The 19,429-nt window shown below is 36.2% G+C and overlaps 1 protein-coding gene across 6 annotated transcripts; it reads right to left on the bottom strand.

Annotated features, from left to right (window-relative positions):
- Positions 1–1,987: 1,987 nt before the first annotated feature.
- PRP39-2 (Tetratricopeptide repeat (TPR)-like superfamily protein) lies at positions 1,988–17,888 on the bottom strand. Of its 6 annotated transcripts, none has more exons than XM_086661195.1 (15): positions 17,777–17,888; positions 16,894–16,952; positions 13,300–13,400; positions 11,587–11,816; positions 10,483–10,650; positions 9,856–10,207; positions 9,630–9,773; positions 8,523–8,675; positions 8,314–8,430; positions 8,068–8,148; positions 7,580–7,729; positions 5,894–6,869; positions 3,921–4,246; positions 3,312–3,482; positions 1,988–2,399 (listed from the first exon to the last, which is right to left on the bottom strand). In XM_086661195.1, exons 2-14 carry the CDS (start codon positions 16,934–16,936, stop codon positions 3,390–3,392), a joined length of 2,934 nt encoding a protein of 977 aa, XP_086517321.1. In that variant the 5' UTR covers positions 16,937–16,952; positions 17,777–17,888; the 3' UTR covers positions 1,988–2,399; positions 3,312–3,389. The 6 variants fall into 6 exon arrangements, with proteins under 6 accessions (XP_086517321.1, XP_086517324.1, XP_086517320.1 ...); XM_086661198.1 differs by having other exon boundaries at positions 3,969–4,246; XM_086661194.1 differs by having other exon boundaries at positions 8,523–8,678; positions 17,777–17,871.
- Positions 17,889–19,429: the final 1,541 nt, after the last annotated feature.

The following is a 19,429-nucleotide window of genomic DNA, read 5'->3' as shown; positions in this document are numbered from 1 at the left end:
TTATATACATAATGTGTACCATTTACGTGGTTATTGGATATAATGCACTGCACGATTTGCTCGTATTTCATATAATAAGTTTTAACTCATTTCCTCTCCAAGCTCCACTTAATGCAGTGATCTCTCTGCCTCCGTGTACTTTTAGTGTATCTATAGTTCCACGTAGAAAAATAAATTTTCATTACCAACTAAATAGTTCCAAGGTCACTATGTTTGTTGTTTGATACGAAAGAAATTCAGAACTACAATATGGTAATTGAACAAGCCCAAACATGACGCGCCCAATTCTTAATAAAATACTCTTTTTTCATTGATATCATTGTCACTAGATTCATTTGTAATTTGACTCCCATTCATGTCCTCTTAACAAACTATTACTCTTTCCTTCCTACGGATCTTTATAACTTAACCGTGCTTAAAAAGTAAGATATGACTATAAGAAAATTTTATAAAAGAAGAAGAAACCAGACGTTTTAAATAAAAATGTTTTTAATTGGCTAGAAATCTGACAGCTTAGTTTCGTGTCTACCGATCTTCACCTTACATGACAACTTGTTTTAAATATTTGTTTTTGTTATAGTTTAATATTTGCAAAATGTTAATTTAATATAAGTTTCAAAACTTTACTGCCTAATAATTAATAATTGTTTTAGCTTTTTCTTGGCTTCTACTTATATAAAGACTTTCAACATCATCATGGTTCATGTGTTACATAAAATTCCAAAATGGCATCTCTTTTGACCTAGCTTAAAATTATTTTAAGTGTAAAATCAATGTAGCATGATTTCAAACGTCATGAACCACATCACAATCACATTTATCATTGAGATGGACTCGTTTGTTTTAGAGGAGAGAGAGAAGGTGGGATTATGAAGTTATCAAGTCAATGGACTTCATGTGAGAGACGTCTTTTGCAAATGGGTAGCTTCTTTGGGATGAGTTTGTCCTTCTCTTTGAGATGATAATTGATACACTAATTTAGAAAGTGTTACTTTGTCAATTTTCATATTTAAACCATTGAAGGTACAAATTGATGAAAATTTTATTTTATTTTAACGGTAACATCGAAAGATGTTAAAAAGGCCACTTGCTATAGTCGAGCAGGTTTCCCTAAAATGATAATGTCGATTTAGGGCTTAGAGGACTATTACATTATAGAATAAACTATTGTCATTAAAAATCAAGTCTCCAATTATTACCACCATTAGTTATTAGAAAGAATGTATATGAAGACAATTTTATGAACATTATAATATTTGGTGCTTTATTAGGTTTTGTAATTGTATGTGACCACATATTAGAGTGGACCTAGCATGAATGTGCACTATACTATTTAGATAGTGACTTCCTTTTCTGGTAGAGAGTGAGGTCATGACTTGGAATCCTGATTATTTGGTCCCTTGAAGAGAGGTGCCATGAGAGAGTTTCTTTCTTCCTATGACCCACTATAGGGTTTTCACTAAATTGGAACCTATGGAATATTCCATATGTAAAGCAGAATCTTCAATTGGGATATTCTTGTTCTTCATAACTCAAGTGATTTTCCATTATAATTTTGTTTAGGCCTTTGATTAAACAAAATTTTCCATTAGCAACCTATAGTTACTACTACGATTTACATGCAAGGTAAGCCCTTGACTCGTGGTCTCGTGGCATTATCAGGTTGGTTTCCACTTCTACGTGTAGGATTCGAGACACAAGTTCATACCCCTTAAAGTAAAAGTTGACATTTCCTAAAGTAAAAAAGAATATTCACACGCATTTACATAAGAAGATAGGTACACTAGTAAACCAAAAGTCAATATCTGACCCACACACGCAACCAAAGTCTTCCGCAGAACTAGGGTTTCTGTATTTTAGTTCCTAATGGAAAACAGAGTTCAAGCTCAATTAGCTTTTATATAAGGCTTGTAAGATATGACTAACTTATAGCGTAATATGAGCTCTTCTTGTTATCCATGAAGAATTTAAGAGACCAACAATTACATATCAGGAAAGACCTAACAGATAAAGAAGATTTCATTAAGAATTCACTCATCTAAGAAGATGTTCACAAGTTTCAACTCAAATTCAAGACACCATATTATAAGGACGAAAAAAAAGAGAAGCTTGATTTTAATCGTCTTTACACACAATAATACAAGTCAAAGAGTGGTAGTAATAGTATCAAGAAAGATGAAACGGCACTCTGCCCTTCTGATTGCATACCTCTCAAGACTCTCAAGATGGAGATAAACAGGTTGAGGACGTCAAGATATAGAACGACAGATGCCCATATGTGTTCATCGTAGGTGAATCGCTTAAAGAGGCTGTCTGTGTCGTAGACAATGTAAGCATAGAAAACCATGGCACTAAATCCACCATAGACGGCAACTGAAGTAGGACCCAGGAAAAAACATCTGTTTTCATATCACAAACAAAATTTTCACATGTTAAAGAAACAGCCTCCGTCAGATGTGTGTGTGTGCTTTGTCCGTGTATCTGGTCGTCGTGTCTGTTTGTGTCAAAGGAACATGTTGTGCCAGAAAATAAGCCAATACGCAGTAGGTGTTAATGACAATATTCCGAAAAGAACCAAGCTTATTATCTACCTTCAGACAGCTTCTGAGTCTAACATACTAGGAGTAAAGAGCGAGCTTATTGGTCTCTAACCCAGTTTCCGGAGACCGATTTTCAGATACCGAAGTAAGCAGTCTTGTAAACTCTGATTAAAACTAATGAGAACTGTAATGGTACATCTATGGTAGTAGTTCAGATCGGCCTATCAACCTGAGTAACTCGTGGACCAGATCCGGATTGGGGGTAGCCCAAGCTGATTCAGCATGGCAAGAGGTGGTTTAATTTGAATCATTAGAGACTATGTAGAAAACAATATTTATATTCTAAAAGTTATGTAGGATTTATGTTGATACAAATGGGTATATAAGAGCATATGTTGGTGTGTGCGTGTGTGTGTGTGCGAGTTAGTAAAAACTTTTCGGCTAAACTGGGAAGAGTTACTCGGTCGTAGCTAATTGGCTTTGAGTTGGGTGCATACAAACTTAACATGGTATCAGACTTACCGCCATACATGACAGGCCAAACCACATTGCATGTCACCAAGCAAAAAAACACATGTTTATAGGCTCAAAAGAACATCGCGGGGCATGTAAGAATGACAAAGAGTACTCTGGTAACGAAGGATATAATATCTGTGTCTATTCTAGTTATATGCCAATTAGTTTTGCTTTGGATGTTTACATACTTAACATATACTTCATCAGAAACATAGTACTAAAGAAATTGCTGCAGATATAGAGAACATAAGTTACCTTTTTAAAAATTTTGAGCCAAAAAACCCAAAAGATGAAGAAGTTTCACATTCAGGGGCAAAATAGAAGTAAGTTTCTCTATCTTGCGGGAGGATGCTGTTGTGAACCAGGATAAACAGCAGGACCAGGAGGTATAGATGATTGGGGATCAAGTATGGCTGTTCCCGAGCCCTGCAAAACAAACAAATGCTTAACAGAGTATTGGATAAGAATAAAATGAATCATCTTCAAATTGAATGAAAATTAAGCATACGAAGGAGGGATGAGGAATCAAAACTGAAGCATATAAAAGATTCAATGTTTTCCCTATCTTTTCTTTTTGTTCTTTTAACCACTGACCCTTTCTACCATAATTGAACTCAAAACTGTGTAATGTTGTGGTATTTTCCTTCTGTCTTCTGTTCTAAATTTTTCTCATCTTTTCTTCCTTTTCTTTTAATCAGTATCATGAGAGAAACCCAGCGAGAGCAGAATCAAGACATGGCTATAGCCAAACACCAACTTGGAATTATGATCCTCGTTTCTTATGAAAGTTTACTCGGGAGAGTTGCCATTAGCATTTACCATGAGAGAGTTAAAGGGAAATAGTACTTGCTCCAGAAAACACACCTGCTGGTAATAACTGGTGTTCCATGTCTGGCCCGATTGGGAAATTACCTCCTGATGCTGTGTCTGTGGATGCGGTTGTTGCTGTTGTTGCATTACTGAAAATTGTTGTTGCTGCTCTGGCAATTGTTGTGGCCGCTGCTGCTGTTGCAGATAATAATAGTGCCAAAGGTGATTTATGTAAGCCGGATTGTTTTGCACATTGTCATAGCATTCAGTACTTTGTGAAGTAACCGGGTTAACTTGTGCTTGAGATAAGGAAACAGATTGAGGTCCTGCTTGAAATTGAGAATGAGCCGCTGAGGCGAAGTGTTGTTGCTGCATATTTTCTGCTGACAGATACATCAACCTTCTTAAAAATTTACAACGAGGCAGCATTTGAATACAATACACATAGCTAGGTGATTCATGAAATAATTAATATATAATATTTTAATGTGATAATAAGAGTAAATATATATAATAAAGCCGAAGCCTAATTTCCTGTTCATCTTAGTGGAATCATGTGCAGACTTTACAACCTGAACAAACTATGTTCAAGCTTTACATACCAATTCGGAACTTGAGAAAACCTTGCTCTGCAAACAGTAGAGTTAAAGCCTACAAAGATTATGTATCATTTTCTATGAAAGAATATTTGGCTCACGGAAGTTTCGCCATTTACTCCTAAAAGTAATTAGTTTCTCATAGTTTAGAAACGATAATAATATATGGGTTGATTCCGTCTTGGTCCGCATAAGTATCCGGCAGTTTGTTTTGCCCCCAAGGGGCAAGAAAAGTTTCAACTTTTCCAGAAATACTCTTTGGAGGCCAAAAATAGAATTAATTTTCATAAAAAAAAATAAAAAACATTAAAGGCCCCATCATCTCCTCCACTTCACCACATCTCTCCTCCATCTCATCTCTCCCTCACCTTACTTCTCCAACAGAAAATCAGCCGGCCTATAACCTCTATAGCCCGCGACCTTCAACCCTAAAAATAACATTTTCTTTCTTCTTCTCTCTCTCTCTCTTATTTTTCTCTTCTTACTTTCTCCTTCTCTTCTGTATCTCTTTTTCTAAACTCTTGGATGGAAGGGAACATTTTTGTCGGAGAGTTTGGACAGAGAGAAGGGAGAAAAAAGGAGAGAAAAAAAGGAAGAAGAAGATGAAGAGAGAGAAAGGAATTTATTTTTTAGGGTTGAAGCGCACCTGTTGGAGACCTTATGTTGGATTAGAAAGGCGAGGTAAAGCCGGAGAGATGAGATGGGATGAAGTGAATGACATGATGTGGCCTTTAGTGTTTTTAAATTCTTTTGAAAATTAATTTTATTTTGTCTACCCAGGGTATTTTGGGGAAAATTTGAAATTCAGAGGAACCCCACGGTGTTGGGCCTGGGGCCGCTTCAACCGGTCCTCCCCTCCGGCTTCCCAACCCCAATTATGACCGTTGGAGATCCATCCATTTAACTTATAAAAATCTTTTTTGTTTGAATGTTACTTTTTCTTCTTGACCAATTTATTATTCGAAAGTTGAAGTAACCACAGTATCTTTTTCATTGAAAATATAAATACTATTTTAAATCCACATAGATTTTGGTAAAATTTGAAACTCAAAATTTTAATTTAGAGTCAATATTCTCATAGTTGAAAATTGAAATTAAAATCCCACATACATATATCAGACATGTGATAATATATTAATAAATTTGGACTGGGAGCATCTGTTGGGAGTCCGACATCTGTTGGGCTCTCATAATTGGGAGCCTGAGCCTTATACATAGAGTTTGCTCCCCTTATGGGGGCCAAAACCTCGAGTTGGTCACAAATTGGGGCCAAAACGGAATTAACCTTATGCGTGTGCGTATATATATATTCCCGCTTAAGAAAATGGGGTAACATGAAACGGTAACGAAAGAAATGGTTGTAACAAGGTACATGACCACTCATTTGTTTCTTTTGAGCAGAAGGTACCAGACATTTGTTTAGCTTCGTACCTGGGTACATCTGTTTGTGTCGCTCAAACAGAGGCTGAGAAGGATAACCTTGATTTGCAGGAACTCCTGATTGTAACTTAGATGTATGGTGTTGCTGCTGCGGAGAAACCTTCCATTGCTGAGGGATTTGAGTTTGAGAATGCCCTTGATAGCTACCACCACAAACAATTCCAGGAGTTTGCACAGAAGAATTCATCTGATGCCAATTTTCTCCACGAACAGAACAAAGATCAGATGTCGCAGCTCTAGACACCTGTTCTCGAGAGTGTGGTTGCGTTTGTTTCGAACTTGGATCAGTTGCTGCAGTTAAATGACCAGAATCTGTTTGACCTTGAACTTTGGCTGAGCTTTCAGATTGTCGAAATGTCATACTTGATGAACAATACACGTCACTAGTGTGACCATCTTCCGTTTTCCTTTCATGAGATTTAGGGGATGCTCGAGGATCTACAGTTTCATAAGACAAAGTGGGGGCCGAATCTCGGATTTCATCATCTTGGGGTTTTAATGAGATATCCTCTAAAGAAGGCAACTTCAGATCATTGTCAGGCTCATTATCTGGATCTTTCAGGACTTCACTTTCACCTTCCAAACCCGATTGTGAAGATTGCAGAGCTTTACAGCGATTAGAGACTTCATTCTCCAAAATATAAGCCCCAGAATCCCATTCTCTATTTTGTTCAGAATGTTTTAAAACTTCGGAAGAGTCCACTGGTTGTAATGTCCCTTTGGTGTCATCAATATCAGACTGGATATGAGGCACTTCTGGTGACACTCGTTTCTGATCAAGTACCAAAGGTTGAACTAGAACATCAGCAGTTATGCCTTCAGGAGCATGAGAAGGTGGAGTAGTGAGCACATTTTGACTCTCATATGCACGACTATAAGATACATCCCTCAATATATTTGGAAATAACTTCCAGTGACGGGCCCTTGCCTTCATAATATCGTGAATGGTCCCACATTGGTCTACAAACTGTTGGCAAATAGCATTTAATATATAGTTATAAAAGCGAAATATCTAGATATTGGTTAAAAACCTGAAACATTGTGCACAAAAATAAATGAATAACGTCACAGTATCATGTGTTAAATATCTAGATACCGGTTAAAAACCTGAAACATTGTGCGCAAAAAATAAATGAATAACGTCACAGTATCAGTTCCCTAATATTTTTAAAATGATGCGTATCTCATTAGCATAATCTAATACCCTTACATCCTTGAATCTGGTACTTGTGATCAAATTATTTAGGAGTAATACTTCAACATAGACATGTAACTTGCCAACAAATAAATAACAAGCCTCAATTAAGTGCTCCGAGGACCGTGGCATGACATTGTCACCTCTAGATTCAGGATATTTATGTGAATTATATGGAAACACAGTTAGGATATGTGATCATAATCACTGAAATATATCAGCATCCATCTACAGATGATCAAACCACATCCTGGAAACTCAAGGGGTCACTTCAACTGAGAGCTGGAATAAACCGGCGAATTCTTCTCTTTTACTCTTTTACTCTTTTCCTAATGCTTTCTTTTTCCAGTCAGTAAATCCGGTTATTCGGCAACCCTCTAAGAAATGGACTCCACAACTCCTCTCCATCAGGTTTTTGTTTTGAACAATTTCTCCCTTAAAACAGTAAATAATTTATTAAATGAGTGAAGGAGAAGATTAACCTCTAAATATAAGTTTGATATATCTTCACGATCTTTGATGCCTAATCCTTGAGACACATCTGTGCCAGGAGATATAGCATGGGTTACAATGGAATCAACCACATCTATTTTCCACGGTCCTCTGTGCATCATCTCAAAGTTCATCAACCCCTGCAGAAGCTATAAATATTAAAAAGTTCTAAAAAATGTAAAATTTTTACGGAACTGAAGTTTGATCGTTGTCTTTCTACTCTAAACTACAGGGATTTGGAGACACGTTATGTGACAACCCCAAACTATTGAGCCTCAATTTGAAGTTTGACCCACAGTTTCCTTGCTATTTGGAAATGTTTTATACCTTCTGTATGGACATAACAAGGTCCCGATGAAAAACTTGTATAGGAATGTTGAAACTAATCAAAATATGTACGCCATCTAGCATCCACAGGTAGCAAGCGTGTGATGTGACCAAACAAAATGGGATAAGAGGGTCATAAATGACAAAATACCTCTAAAAGTATTTTGCAATGAGGCAAATGTAGAATACCCTTAATTATGACATCTCTAGCATCATCTGTACAACCAGTGACCTGTTGCCAAAAAGAAAACATTTTAGAAAGACTAATTCAAGTAGTAACTCTAAGGGCGTTGCCCGAATCTGCAGAAGTACAAAATGGAACCTCAAAGGTGACTACTGGAAAACCACAAAATAACTATGCATAAATTAGAGATTGCGTGAGTCTAATGCCACTTACCATGTACTTAAATCGACAGAACTCGAGATAGAGGAGGGAAAGAGTATGTAAATTTTGCTTCTCTTTTGCCAGTTCAATAGCTTTCTCATATATACTGAAAGCTACTCCCGAATTCCCCTAACAAAAACGAAAAAGATGCAGTCATATTCATAATGTCATACATTCTATCAAAGATTCTAACAGGAAGCGACCAAGGGGGAATTACTTACCAAGCGTTTTTCCATATTAGCTTCTCTTTTGACCTTTTCAATCAAGTCGTGATTTGATTCTGCACTGCAATTGCTGAATGAAGCTTTTGCACCCAAAACATCTCCTATTTTCTCCTTGAAGTTTGCACAGAATAAATTGATTGGTTTCACTCCCTGCTGGGAGAAGATAAAACAGTAAATATCGCGATAAATTCCATCAATAAACATAAGGCTGACATAGATCATTGTTTTGAGGATAACTGTTATTCTGGCGGCCACGCTTTGTCCAGTTCAGAAGAATTCGTTTTCTGAAGAATATACGAGTACCACTTTTATTGATACAGCTTAGTACTACAGCAATGGGTAAGGAGAAGGAAGAAAGGGTCAGCCATTTGTGCATTCACTGCAAACTTGCCAACAAAGTATTAAACTACTTTCTGAACTCCATAGGTATAGATTGGTGCATCCCCAGGATTGCCGCCGAAGCAGTAAAGGGACAGACAAAAGAAACCTAAGTTAGAAAAGGAGTCTTGGACCTAATCCATGGCCATCATATGGAACATCTGGAAGGAGAAACAACAGAATATCAAGGAAAAAGATCAAGACTTGGAAAAGTATATAGAAAGGCATTAAGAGGAACCATATATCATTGTGAGTGGAACACAAAAATCTTTCTGTGAATAGTGTTTTTTCAATATTTTGATTCAAGTCTTAAAAAAAAAACTACTTTGATAAAAAGCAAAAACATTTGATAGATTTTGAAGGTCAGATAAGTCAAATGGTAAATATTTTCCTATGCAAGGTTTTGCTATTTTGGTGTTGAAATTTGGTTCCACGTCACAAGGAACAAAAACCCCAGACTCACATGCAATTTAACTTCCGAAGATTTTTGACACTTTAAAAATGAATTACGTTTCGCATAAGCAAGCTTTTTTTAACTCGTGGTAAAACTAGAACCTAGAAGGTATAAGTACAAGATACATGGTTTCTCATTTGGGACTTTATCAGGTATTGACAATTCAATAAGTGGAGAACTAAAAAAGACACACAAGTGTGCAACTTATGAAATAACTTTGACCCTCTGGAAGTTACATTACCAATAACATAAAGTTAAAAAATAAGCAATACCTTCAGAAAAATATTTGTTGCTCGTCCAAGAGAAAACTTAGCTATCTCTCTTCCACCATTTCTTTCCATGAAAACCACATAACGCATCCAGAATTCAGGATAGTTAGCACATGGAATTAGGCATCTCTCATAAAGTTTTAAAGTCTGCCAAAAAGTATGTACAAATTAGAAATTTGACATTGTCAGAAGCCCAACTAAACAGTAAAAAAAAAATATTAATCCTTACCCAGTCGAAGTCTCCTTGCATCTCCACAAAGTCTAGGTAGTAATGCCAATTTTCTAGCTGACTGACATCAAGTGGCTTTACATGGAAATATGGCCTCTTAATACGACTTTCAAAACAATGGATCTCTACATCTATCTGAGTTGATTTCTGTTGGAATTGTGCGGCAACGGACAAAAACTTTTCCAGTGCCCTACGTCTACGCAATGCATTTGTTGGTTCAAGAAGGTCTTTGATTACACGAGGGATGTCTTCATCTGTATAAGTTATCATATCATCTTTTGATTGTTCTTCTATAGCACTATTACATTGAAATTTTATCTCCTCTTTCCATACAGTAGCGAGCTTTACAATACTGAGAAAAATGTGAAACAAAATTTATGTATTTCATCCTAACTGACTCAGTTTGGAACTCCACAGCTTAAACAAAGAAAAAGGCATCGACGAAAAGGATTTGAAATGTATACACGGAGATCACAATAAACATGGGCATAAGATACATAACCACTCTTGCCAAATTTTGAGCAACAAATCTAAATATCTCAGAGTTCAATAACGTAATTTTGTCACTTGTTCTAATTGAGAAGTCCTGCTGTTGTTAATGAATGCGCAAGAGAATCAGATAGATACCTATCATAGTAGCTATTCAACTTTTTAGTTGGAAACTTCAGAGCCCGTATGAAAATATAAGCTAGGGCAGTCCACTGCTTCTGCAGGTACTCAAATTCTATGTATTTGTCCCACAAGAGATGGCACAAGTAGTCCTTGCCAACAAAAGATATTCCTCTCTCAAATAGTCTGTTCACAAATTCAGCAGAAGAATGTTAATGACCATTAAATACTTCAATTATATCCATAAAATATCAAAGAACAGATTCAAAACCGAGCAGATACAAGTACCAAAATTGGTCTATCAGGTATCCTCTTATCCAGATAGAAAGAAAACCATAAGATATGCTTGGAGTCCTAGGACAGCATGTATGCGTAACTAAATCCTGACCAATAACTTCGTTAAAGGCTATATACTGTTCAACTTAAATCTGACTGTTTTTTGCACTTCCAAAAAGACTAGGCCGAATCATGATTTTTCCAAACAATTCTTTTTTTAAGATTATACAGAAATTGCTAATTATCCAAGTTGCTAGAGACCTATGCTATTATGTAGTTCTTTTGTCCTTTACCCTCTACTTTAAGAAGCATGTAATTGTGTTCCATCCCACTTCAAGAGGAATGTGAACGACAGAGTTGTTATAGAAGTCCACACAAATTGTCAAGGGGTTCATCAAGAGTTAGCTGATACCTAATAAAGAGCTACTAGTTGGAAATTGAGCTCCAGTGAAGTTGTGAAACTGATCCAACAGTCTAGTTGTAGCTGTAAGGCCCATAATATCAGCTTGAAACTTGAAAGAACTGACTTTTAAACCGCCACTAGCATTTAAAGTTTTGAACTCCCAAGCTATAAAGACACAGGCATTGCACATTTAAAAACGCTACTTTATGATCCGACCTAAGGTGTGAGACGTATTTCTAGTATGGTGTGCGTGTTTATATTGTTGTAGGTGGCAATGTGTGCTTAATGACTAAATGACATCAACACTAAACTTGTTAGCGTAGTTCCAGCCTATAACTTGATTTTGAAGCTAAAAGTATAATTACTTCTGCCTAATTATATGTCGTAAATTAGGAACAATAATCAGAGAAAAGGTTCTTTTGAAGCTAATAAAACTTCATTACCTTCTAACTTCAATTTGATCTTCAATTAGAAACATAGAGAAGGTACAATAGTCAACCCATAAATGTACAGAATAAGGTGCGACTTCCAATGCTCGTTCATAAATTTCAAATACTTTGTTAGCAGAGTCTAAATTTGCCAGGTGATTGGCGTACTTCTTCCAGTAACCATAACATAAAGGATACAAAGACAAGAAAGTGTCATACACCAGGCAGATCTTTTTTAAGTCAACCTGTAATATGGAGACAATTCAACTCATATTATGTCCTGAATCCAAAAAAAAGACCTTAGACAACAATCGTTATGAAAGTTAAGTTTGGAGATTTTAGCATTAGATTATAGTAATAAGAGAGTATCTTTATACTGAGGTGGAATTGAATTAGACATAAGATCTTAAGTATCCATTTTCAATTTAACATGATCATCCGAGAAAAGAACATAAATTTCCAACTATCATTTCAAAAGGCTAGATGGTATGCTAGAAAGACAACAGTCTGTAGCAAATGAAGCGTCCTAGTTATATGTCCTAAATTAGGAATAACACTAAGTAGAAACATTCTTCGGAAGCTAAAAAGTTCAGTAGAAAGAAAGGAATAACTAGAAAGCAGTAAAATGAACTAAAAAGATCATAAATCCAACCATGGTTTGACTATATTCCAGAGATAGGGAAAACAGAATATAAAGATATCTACTTATAGGGTCCGGCCAACCCTTACGCCTGAGCTTCCTATTCTACTTTACACACTTATTTCCTATTCCTGTTCCAATAAAATTGCTGCTATGGCAAACTTAGAAACTTCTATATAAACAAATCTACTTAATAATTCTTAGTTGATTAACTAAATTTGATGCACTGTTGCTTCCTTTATAGACAGATGGAAGATGGCTTGCAACCTAAGTTTCAACCATATGGTATAACACCATATATCTCTCCACAATTTCATTGTCTATCCATTTCCCAAGTTCCATCTTGTGATTGTGTTAAACTTCCTCTCTCTGCATTGAATTCCTTTCCAAACTGCGCAACCACAAGGTGCTTTAGTTGTTTTTTTTTTGAAACTTTGAATGAATATATTAGAAAAAACTAGGTATTTACAAGGTTAGGGGAATGGCATTGGAATCTTTCACGATACCCAAGCCTCCCAATGTATAACAACATCAAAGAAAGTTAACATTTTTATATTTGTCTAGCTTCCTAATCCAAGAGAATAAGGTCCCTTTAATGTCTTCAATGTCAGCATTGCTTGATAAGTTCTTTTCCTTGAAGATTTTAGTGTTCCTGTCTTTCCTTATGTTCCAAAAGACCGCTGGCACAAGCTGTCAAACTTCTTCCTCTTCTTCTTCTTACATAGGCCATCCCATTGGGCCAACATTTGAGTAGTTGTGTTGGGGCCACACCAATGGACTGAGATGGATTTGCCGAAAAACTTCCAGATATCTGTGGCAATTTTATAGTGAAGGAAAAGGTGATCTATGCTTTCGTAATCATATGCTCCCATCCACCCTTTTCTTCTCCATATAATGATGTTTTACACAATTGGCAAGCTTGGATATCTTAATAAATATAGTAATGTAACACACCCATCCCATTCTAATTTATTCTCATTTTAATATAATTCATTCAATTTTTTTTTTAAAATGTTTGTACTTAATTTTCAAACATGTGCTCATTTTTAGACAAACTTTTCTGTCCAACAACAAGAAACATTGCTTACAGGTGATGTTTTCTCGATCTTTGATATTAGAGAAGTCCATGCACCGAAGTCTGTTGAACTCGGAAGTAGAAATGTCTGAAGTAGGTCCTCGTCAGAACCAGCTGCATAAGAAAAACAGGCAAATACAATCAAGTAGCTACTCACAAGTCATAAAAGCAATTTATTACTTAATTTGAAATAAAATAAGATGGATAATGGTGATGTTTGACCTCTGTAAGATGAAACCTAACTAGATGTGGGTAAAAGAAAAAACCTTTAACATTTGAATTACAGAGTATCAGAGACTTTCTGCAACGGAGGAAAAGTATCAGATGGTAAGGTCACGACAACTTTTGTCGATGGGTTCCTAGATTGCCATAAGTGGTGCCGCTTGTCTGATATTACTTCCGTCTCAGTCAACACACGAAAAATTTCTCCGGCGACCACCAGAACCTGTTTTTCCGGCATAAGACCGTTGGGTTTGCACTGAACAGTAACCCTAGCATACCAAAGATTGTTGAAACTTCGGGTATCCTCATGAACTCGATCATATCTCCCGCCTCTTCCAAAAGCGACGCAAAGATTTCTCATTCCACAGATGAAAAGGGATATTATAAAGCTTGAATGTTGGGCTAGAGAATGTCAAAATCCGAACTATCCATTATGCTCTTGACAGGAAACTTTGCTTCTGACCAATCTTCGAAAGGAGGGTCCATCTCCAAAATAACTGTTTTGCTCCAGTTGATATCGCCACTAGCTGAAACCGCCATTGAAGATGAAGGTTTAAGTTGAGAGGAAATGGTTGAGTGTGGAAGAGAAGATTGGATTTGTTTAAATGGGGGTTTCCTGGCTAGAGAGAGTCCCTGCTTACTAGACCCTAACTTAGGGTTTATGGAAAAGTCGACCTCTTCCTTACCCGATTGTTGATTACTCGAGAACCTAACGTTATGATGAGCATGCCATGCACTTGTTGAGTTACCAATGGTGGCTGGAAGAATCTTTGGGATGGGATTTGCTACCAGCTTCTTATCCTTCAAAACTTTCGCTCCAGATTCCAGAAGTATTTAGAAGGTTTCTTAGTTGGTCGGCCATTTCCAACCACCCGCTGTAGTTTCTGGCCGTCGGAATGCAGATAGACTTTTTGCTATTATCACCTTCACCCACTTTATGCGCGTATACTCCCCTCGACCATTTTCCATGCTTTCCCAAAGCCACAATGAATTTCCATCTATATGTCTACTTATTTTCTTTGTAAGATCTTTGCCTTTCCTCTGAGAAACCATCATTTCCGGAAAGTTAGCTAGATTGGTTATACCCTCCACCGGAATATTAATGTTCCATTCCCTGTAGTAGCCAAACTCAGAGATTCCCACTCGGCCATTCCTCAAGATTATTAAGGAATAATGTTTGCCTTCGAGGTAAATTTTGACCTCCTTCCCATGTTTACCATTATTTTCCTTGACCTTCGGTGCCATATTCTCTCTCACCTTTCCGGTCACTAGCCAGCCGCCAAACTTCCCCTATCGATACCACTCAAATCACCACGCGGAGCTACACCGGAATCTGAGATTCACGCGATCTTGGGGGTAATTTTTCAGTCGTCGGAGCTACAACTGGAATCCTTACCGGTGTCAGAGCTTCTCTCTCCTCAGAAGCTCCTTGAGGGCGTGATAAGATGCCCCCATTGTAACAATCAACATTTTTGCATATAATGATTATGGTTGTCGCTTTGGGGAAACAAAGAAATTTTCCAAGGTACAAAGACTTGGTTGGAAAAAGGTTTTGTTTTCCCCAAGGCCCAAGCCCTACCACTGCTTCTTCTCTTCACGAGACAAGGGTCACCGGCAGATAGCTATTGTCGGTGACCCTTACAAAAAGGGTTATTTCCCGTTAGACCCCTACTTTGTTACCAGTCTCCTTCCTAGCCCCTGATTTATGTTAAATACCTAGATACCCCACTTTTTGCATTTTTAATCCATCGACTAAAACCTCATATTTGTACTTTCCAAAAGGCACCCCTCTTCAATTTTTCTTTATTTTCTTTTATCTCATCATTCTTTCTCTCTCCTACTTTCATCCTCATTCTTCTCTTTCCTCTTCATCTTCATCCTTTTTCTCTATCCTCTTCATCTTATTAAGTTTCTCTTTTTCATCACAAAACAAAAAAAGTTTGATTCTTTTATACAATTATTTCTCGGTCATCTTCCTCTTCTCTCATCTCTAGTTCTTCCATTTCAAACCTAAACTCTCTAAAATCGTCATCAGGAATTTGAATCCCAAAGAGGAAGGGAGTTCCATACTCAATCCCTAATGGTAACAAGAGATGAATCCATAAAAACCAACGCATTGGACAAATGCTTGAAGGTCTTGTGGGGGCTTTAAGGATGAATTCTTGAAGGTCCCGTGGGGGCTTTAAGGGATGAATACCTCAAATCAAGGATTTGATTCCCAAACAAGGCAATCACTTGAATACTTGAATGTAGGGATTTGATACCCCAAACTAGGGTTTTGATTCCCGTTTATCCCATCTAGAGTTTGAAGAAGGGTGAACCTTAACTTTCACTTGCACAATAATATTCTTTCAAGAGAAACCAAATTGAAGTGATGTTTAGGGTTGAAAAGGAGAAGTTTGTTTCTTTGCTAATTCACCAAAACAACTTAGGGTACTACTCAATCTTCATCTTCTCCTCTCAATTAATCTTGAACGAAACAATAATCTCTCTTTAAAAATACCCATCTTCTTCTCTCTATATATATTACCCATTCTTCTTCGCTCTTTAAAAAATGCACATTCTCTTACTCTCTCTAAAAATGTTCATGTTCAATATTGTTACTGTGTTTTATGTGCTACTTCTCGTACTTCTAGTTTAGAGGGTTTTTTTTCTCATTTATCATTATCTCCTCCATTATTACTAATCACTAATTCTTAAAACGCAGCAATCTCTTTTGGGGATAATGAGTTGCAAAAATAAACTTAAGGATATAGATAATTTATTAAGAGGTATATAAATATAAGAGGAATTTCTTCATTGACTAATTCAGAGGAGAGAGAGAGAGAGGACGAGGATGGAGATGAAGGTAGGAGAGCAAAAGAATGAAGAGATAAAACGAAAACGAATAGAATTGAAGCGAGGTACTTTATGAAAGCAAAAAATAGGACTTTCCTGTCAATGTACTAAAAATCCATAAAGAGGTCACCTATGTATTTTGCATAAACTAGGGGGCTAGGTGGGAATATGATCATAAACTAGGGGGGTCCAAAATGGATATCAACCAAAAGAAATCACATCTTCTTCTTTCTACTCTCATCCTACCACCACTGGTCGACCAACACCATTTGTCTCTCCTTCTTCTCTCTCTCTCTCGACATATCTGTTCTTTTAGTAATACTACATACTTATCTATAAGGTAGTGTTCTTTTAGTACACATATTTATGCTTGCTAATTCCTGAACGTTTAGCAATTCAATTAGAATCGAAATCAAATGCTTATTCATGATTACGGTTAAGTGATTACAAATCAAGCACTAAATTACATGGTTAAGAAACAGTAACTGGTACATTGTAACAGAACTAGTAGAAAATTGCAATCAAACCCAAGAGAACCAAGGATTACCTGGATCAGTAGCTGGAAGCGATGACTGATCTAACATATCCATTTGTTTGTATGATGATCTGAAAATAATAAGGTGGTCAATATATGCACAATCAAATATCTTATGTGAAGAACAATTTTATGTGGACAAATTGAAAAATTAAAAATCATATATGGACAACAATTTATAAGGGGACATTACTCTAATTTATTTCACTCATGTCCTCTAAGAATTAGAGTGTTTATTTTAAGTCCTCCCCTTTTCTTCTTCCATAAACCCTAGACAACACTTTCTTCTTCTTCTTCTTCATTGGCAACAACTATCTTCTTCATTACCAACAATTAAATTTGTACAAAGATTATTGGAGGACCATTTTTTCTTTGACTACACTACGCAACCGATTCTTTTTCCTGTTTCTGCCATGGGTGCTTTCTTCTTAACAACACCATGACATGTGCTTCTGTGCGTGGGTCTATATAGATAATACTCAAATTTAACAGGAAATTGAAGCATAATTTCAAACTTCCAACCATCCAAACCCAAAACTGAAAAACCTAAACCTAATAATTTACAGAAAATTCAATTCCAAAACCCACAATAAAATCAAACTGTAAAGGAAAATCAAACTGAAACAAAGAGCCACATGATTTATAATAAATTGAAGCAAAACTTAACAATTCTATCGATCCAAACCCAAATCCAAAAATTTAAACCGAATAGTTCTAGAAATTCAATACTAAGAGCCACGATAAAAATCAAACTGAAACAAAAGAACAATGGTTGTATTATAAGGGAAATCCAAAAAGGGTATGCCAGAATTACTAATTTAATAGCATAAATCAAGATAATCAAATTTGAAACAAATAACTAGGATAAAGGAAATGAAAGAAGAGTAATCCATACCTTTTGGCTTGGGTCCAAAACTTACTTGAGGAAGAGAGAGGTCAGAGGAAGAGGGTTTAAGAGCCTCGGTAGAGTAGAGAGTTAATGAATTTAATTAGAGTTATTTCATTTTTGACCCCTACTTTGTGATCAGTTTTCTTTTTGGACCCCTGTTTTCTCTAAATTCAAATTTAACTTTTTTTTTTTTTTTGTTAATACAATCAATTAACCTTAGTGATTAATTTTTTATTTAACATAAAAGCCCTTGTTATAAAAGTGATTTTTAAATTTGAAATTGAGCCCCTTTTGAATATGGGTTAATTCCCAAAAGATTTCACCTTATTTATAACAAATTAGGGGCCAAAAGAAATTTATTTTAAGAACATTAACGACACTTCATCACTTCTTCATTTCATCACCTCTCTCCTCCGTGTCATCTCTCTCGCCACTTCATCATCTTCTCCGATGAAGGTTGCCGACCAACCAAATTTTCCGATGACCTTCAAACTTAAAAATAAAATCTTGAACTTTCTCTCTCTTTTTCTATCTATCTCCGACGAAGGGGGCATTCCCTACGTCGGAGGATCTGGTTTCCAGAACGTTGATTCTGATTTGTTTAAAGAGAGGGCAAAACTCTTCACTGTTTTTAATCGAGATTTCCCTCTCTAATTTCTGCTTCTCCTTCTTTCTTCCTTCGAATTGTTTGGCCAAAATCACCTGTGGTGCACCAAGAGGTCTTGAGTATCTCAACCTTCTTTAGTCGATTGAGATATTGAATCTAGTAATTTTCTTCTGTTGGATGATTTCATAATGCTAAATCACAAAAGATTTTGACAAAAGAAGTTACTAGCTGATGTGGCGGTTGTGATTTGAAAGCTTGACTAAATCTGGATCGTTGAGAGATAAATATCACAACCGCCACATCAGCTGGGTAATCAAATTTCTTTGTGATTCTAGCACTTTTGTTTTTCTTAAGTAGGCATTAATGAGAGTTGTAGTGCCTAGCATTTCATGGCAACAACTCTGTATCTAATGTATATATCTATAAATGTATAGATGATTATTGCATATAATGCACTGCACGATTCGCTCGTATTTCATTCAATATGTTTTAACTCATTTCCTCTCCAAGCTCCACTTAATGCAGTGATCACTGCGACATTCATGTCCTTGCAACAAACTACAATATTATTCCTTTCTTCTTACGAATCTTTATAACTTAACAACGCTTAAAAAGTAAGATATGACTATAAGAAAAATTTCAAAAAAGAAGAAGGAATCAGACGTTTTAAATAAAAATGTCTTTTTTGGTTGCTAGATATCCATTGTCCAATGTGGTGTGGGCCTAGCTCTGATACCATGTTAAGTTTGTGGCCATCCAAAATAAAAATGTCTTTAATTGGCATAAATATTTGTTTTTGTTATAGTTTAATATTTGTAAAATGTCAAGTTAATGTAAGTTTCAATATTTTACTGCCTAATATAAAATTAATAATTATTTTAGCTTTTTCTTGGCTTCTACTTATTATAAAGACTTTCAACATCATCATGGTTCATGTGTTACATAAGATTCCACTTGATAAGAAGATAGGTATACTAGTACACCAGAAGTCGATATTTCACCCACAATAATGAGACGGAACAGGACTACGTTTCACCCATGAATTCATTAAA

Source organism: Eschscholzia californica, unplaced genomic scaffold (genome assembly GCF_041429995.1).
Source record: "Eschscholzia californica isolate CP2 unplaced genomic scaffold, dmEscCali1.0.p SCAF_2, whole genome shotgun sequence".
Taxonomy (NCBI): Eukaryota; Viridiplantae; Streptophyta; class Magnoliopsida; order Ranunculales; family Papaveraceae; genus Eschscholzia; species Eschscholzia californica.
Note: the sequence above shows the minus strand (reverse complement) of the source record. Positions and strands in the feature narration are given on the sequence as shown.

Excerpts from the sequence above, each read along its gene's own strand:
- PRP39-2 (XM_086661194.1), bottom strand. The coding sequence starts at position 16,936 with ATGGATATGTTAGATCAGTCATCGCTTCCAGCTACTGATCCAG. Across the intron at positions 10,651-11,586 it reads GATCAAATTGAAGTTAGAAG|ACTATTTGAGAGAGGAATAT; the intron begins GTAATGAAGTTT and ends ATTTGTGAACAG. Across the intron at positions 8,431-8,522 it reads CTAATATGGAAAAACGCTTG|GGGAATTCGGGAGTAGCTTT; the intron begins GTAAGTAATTCC and ends CGTTTTTGTTAG.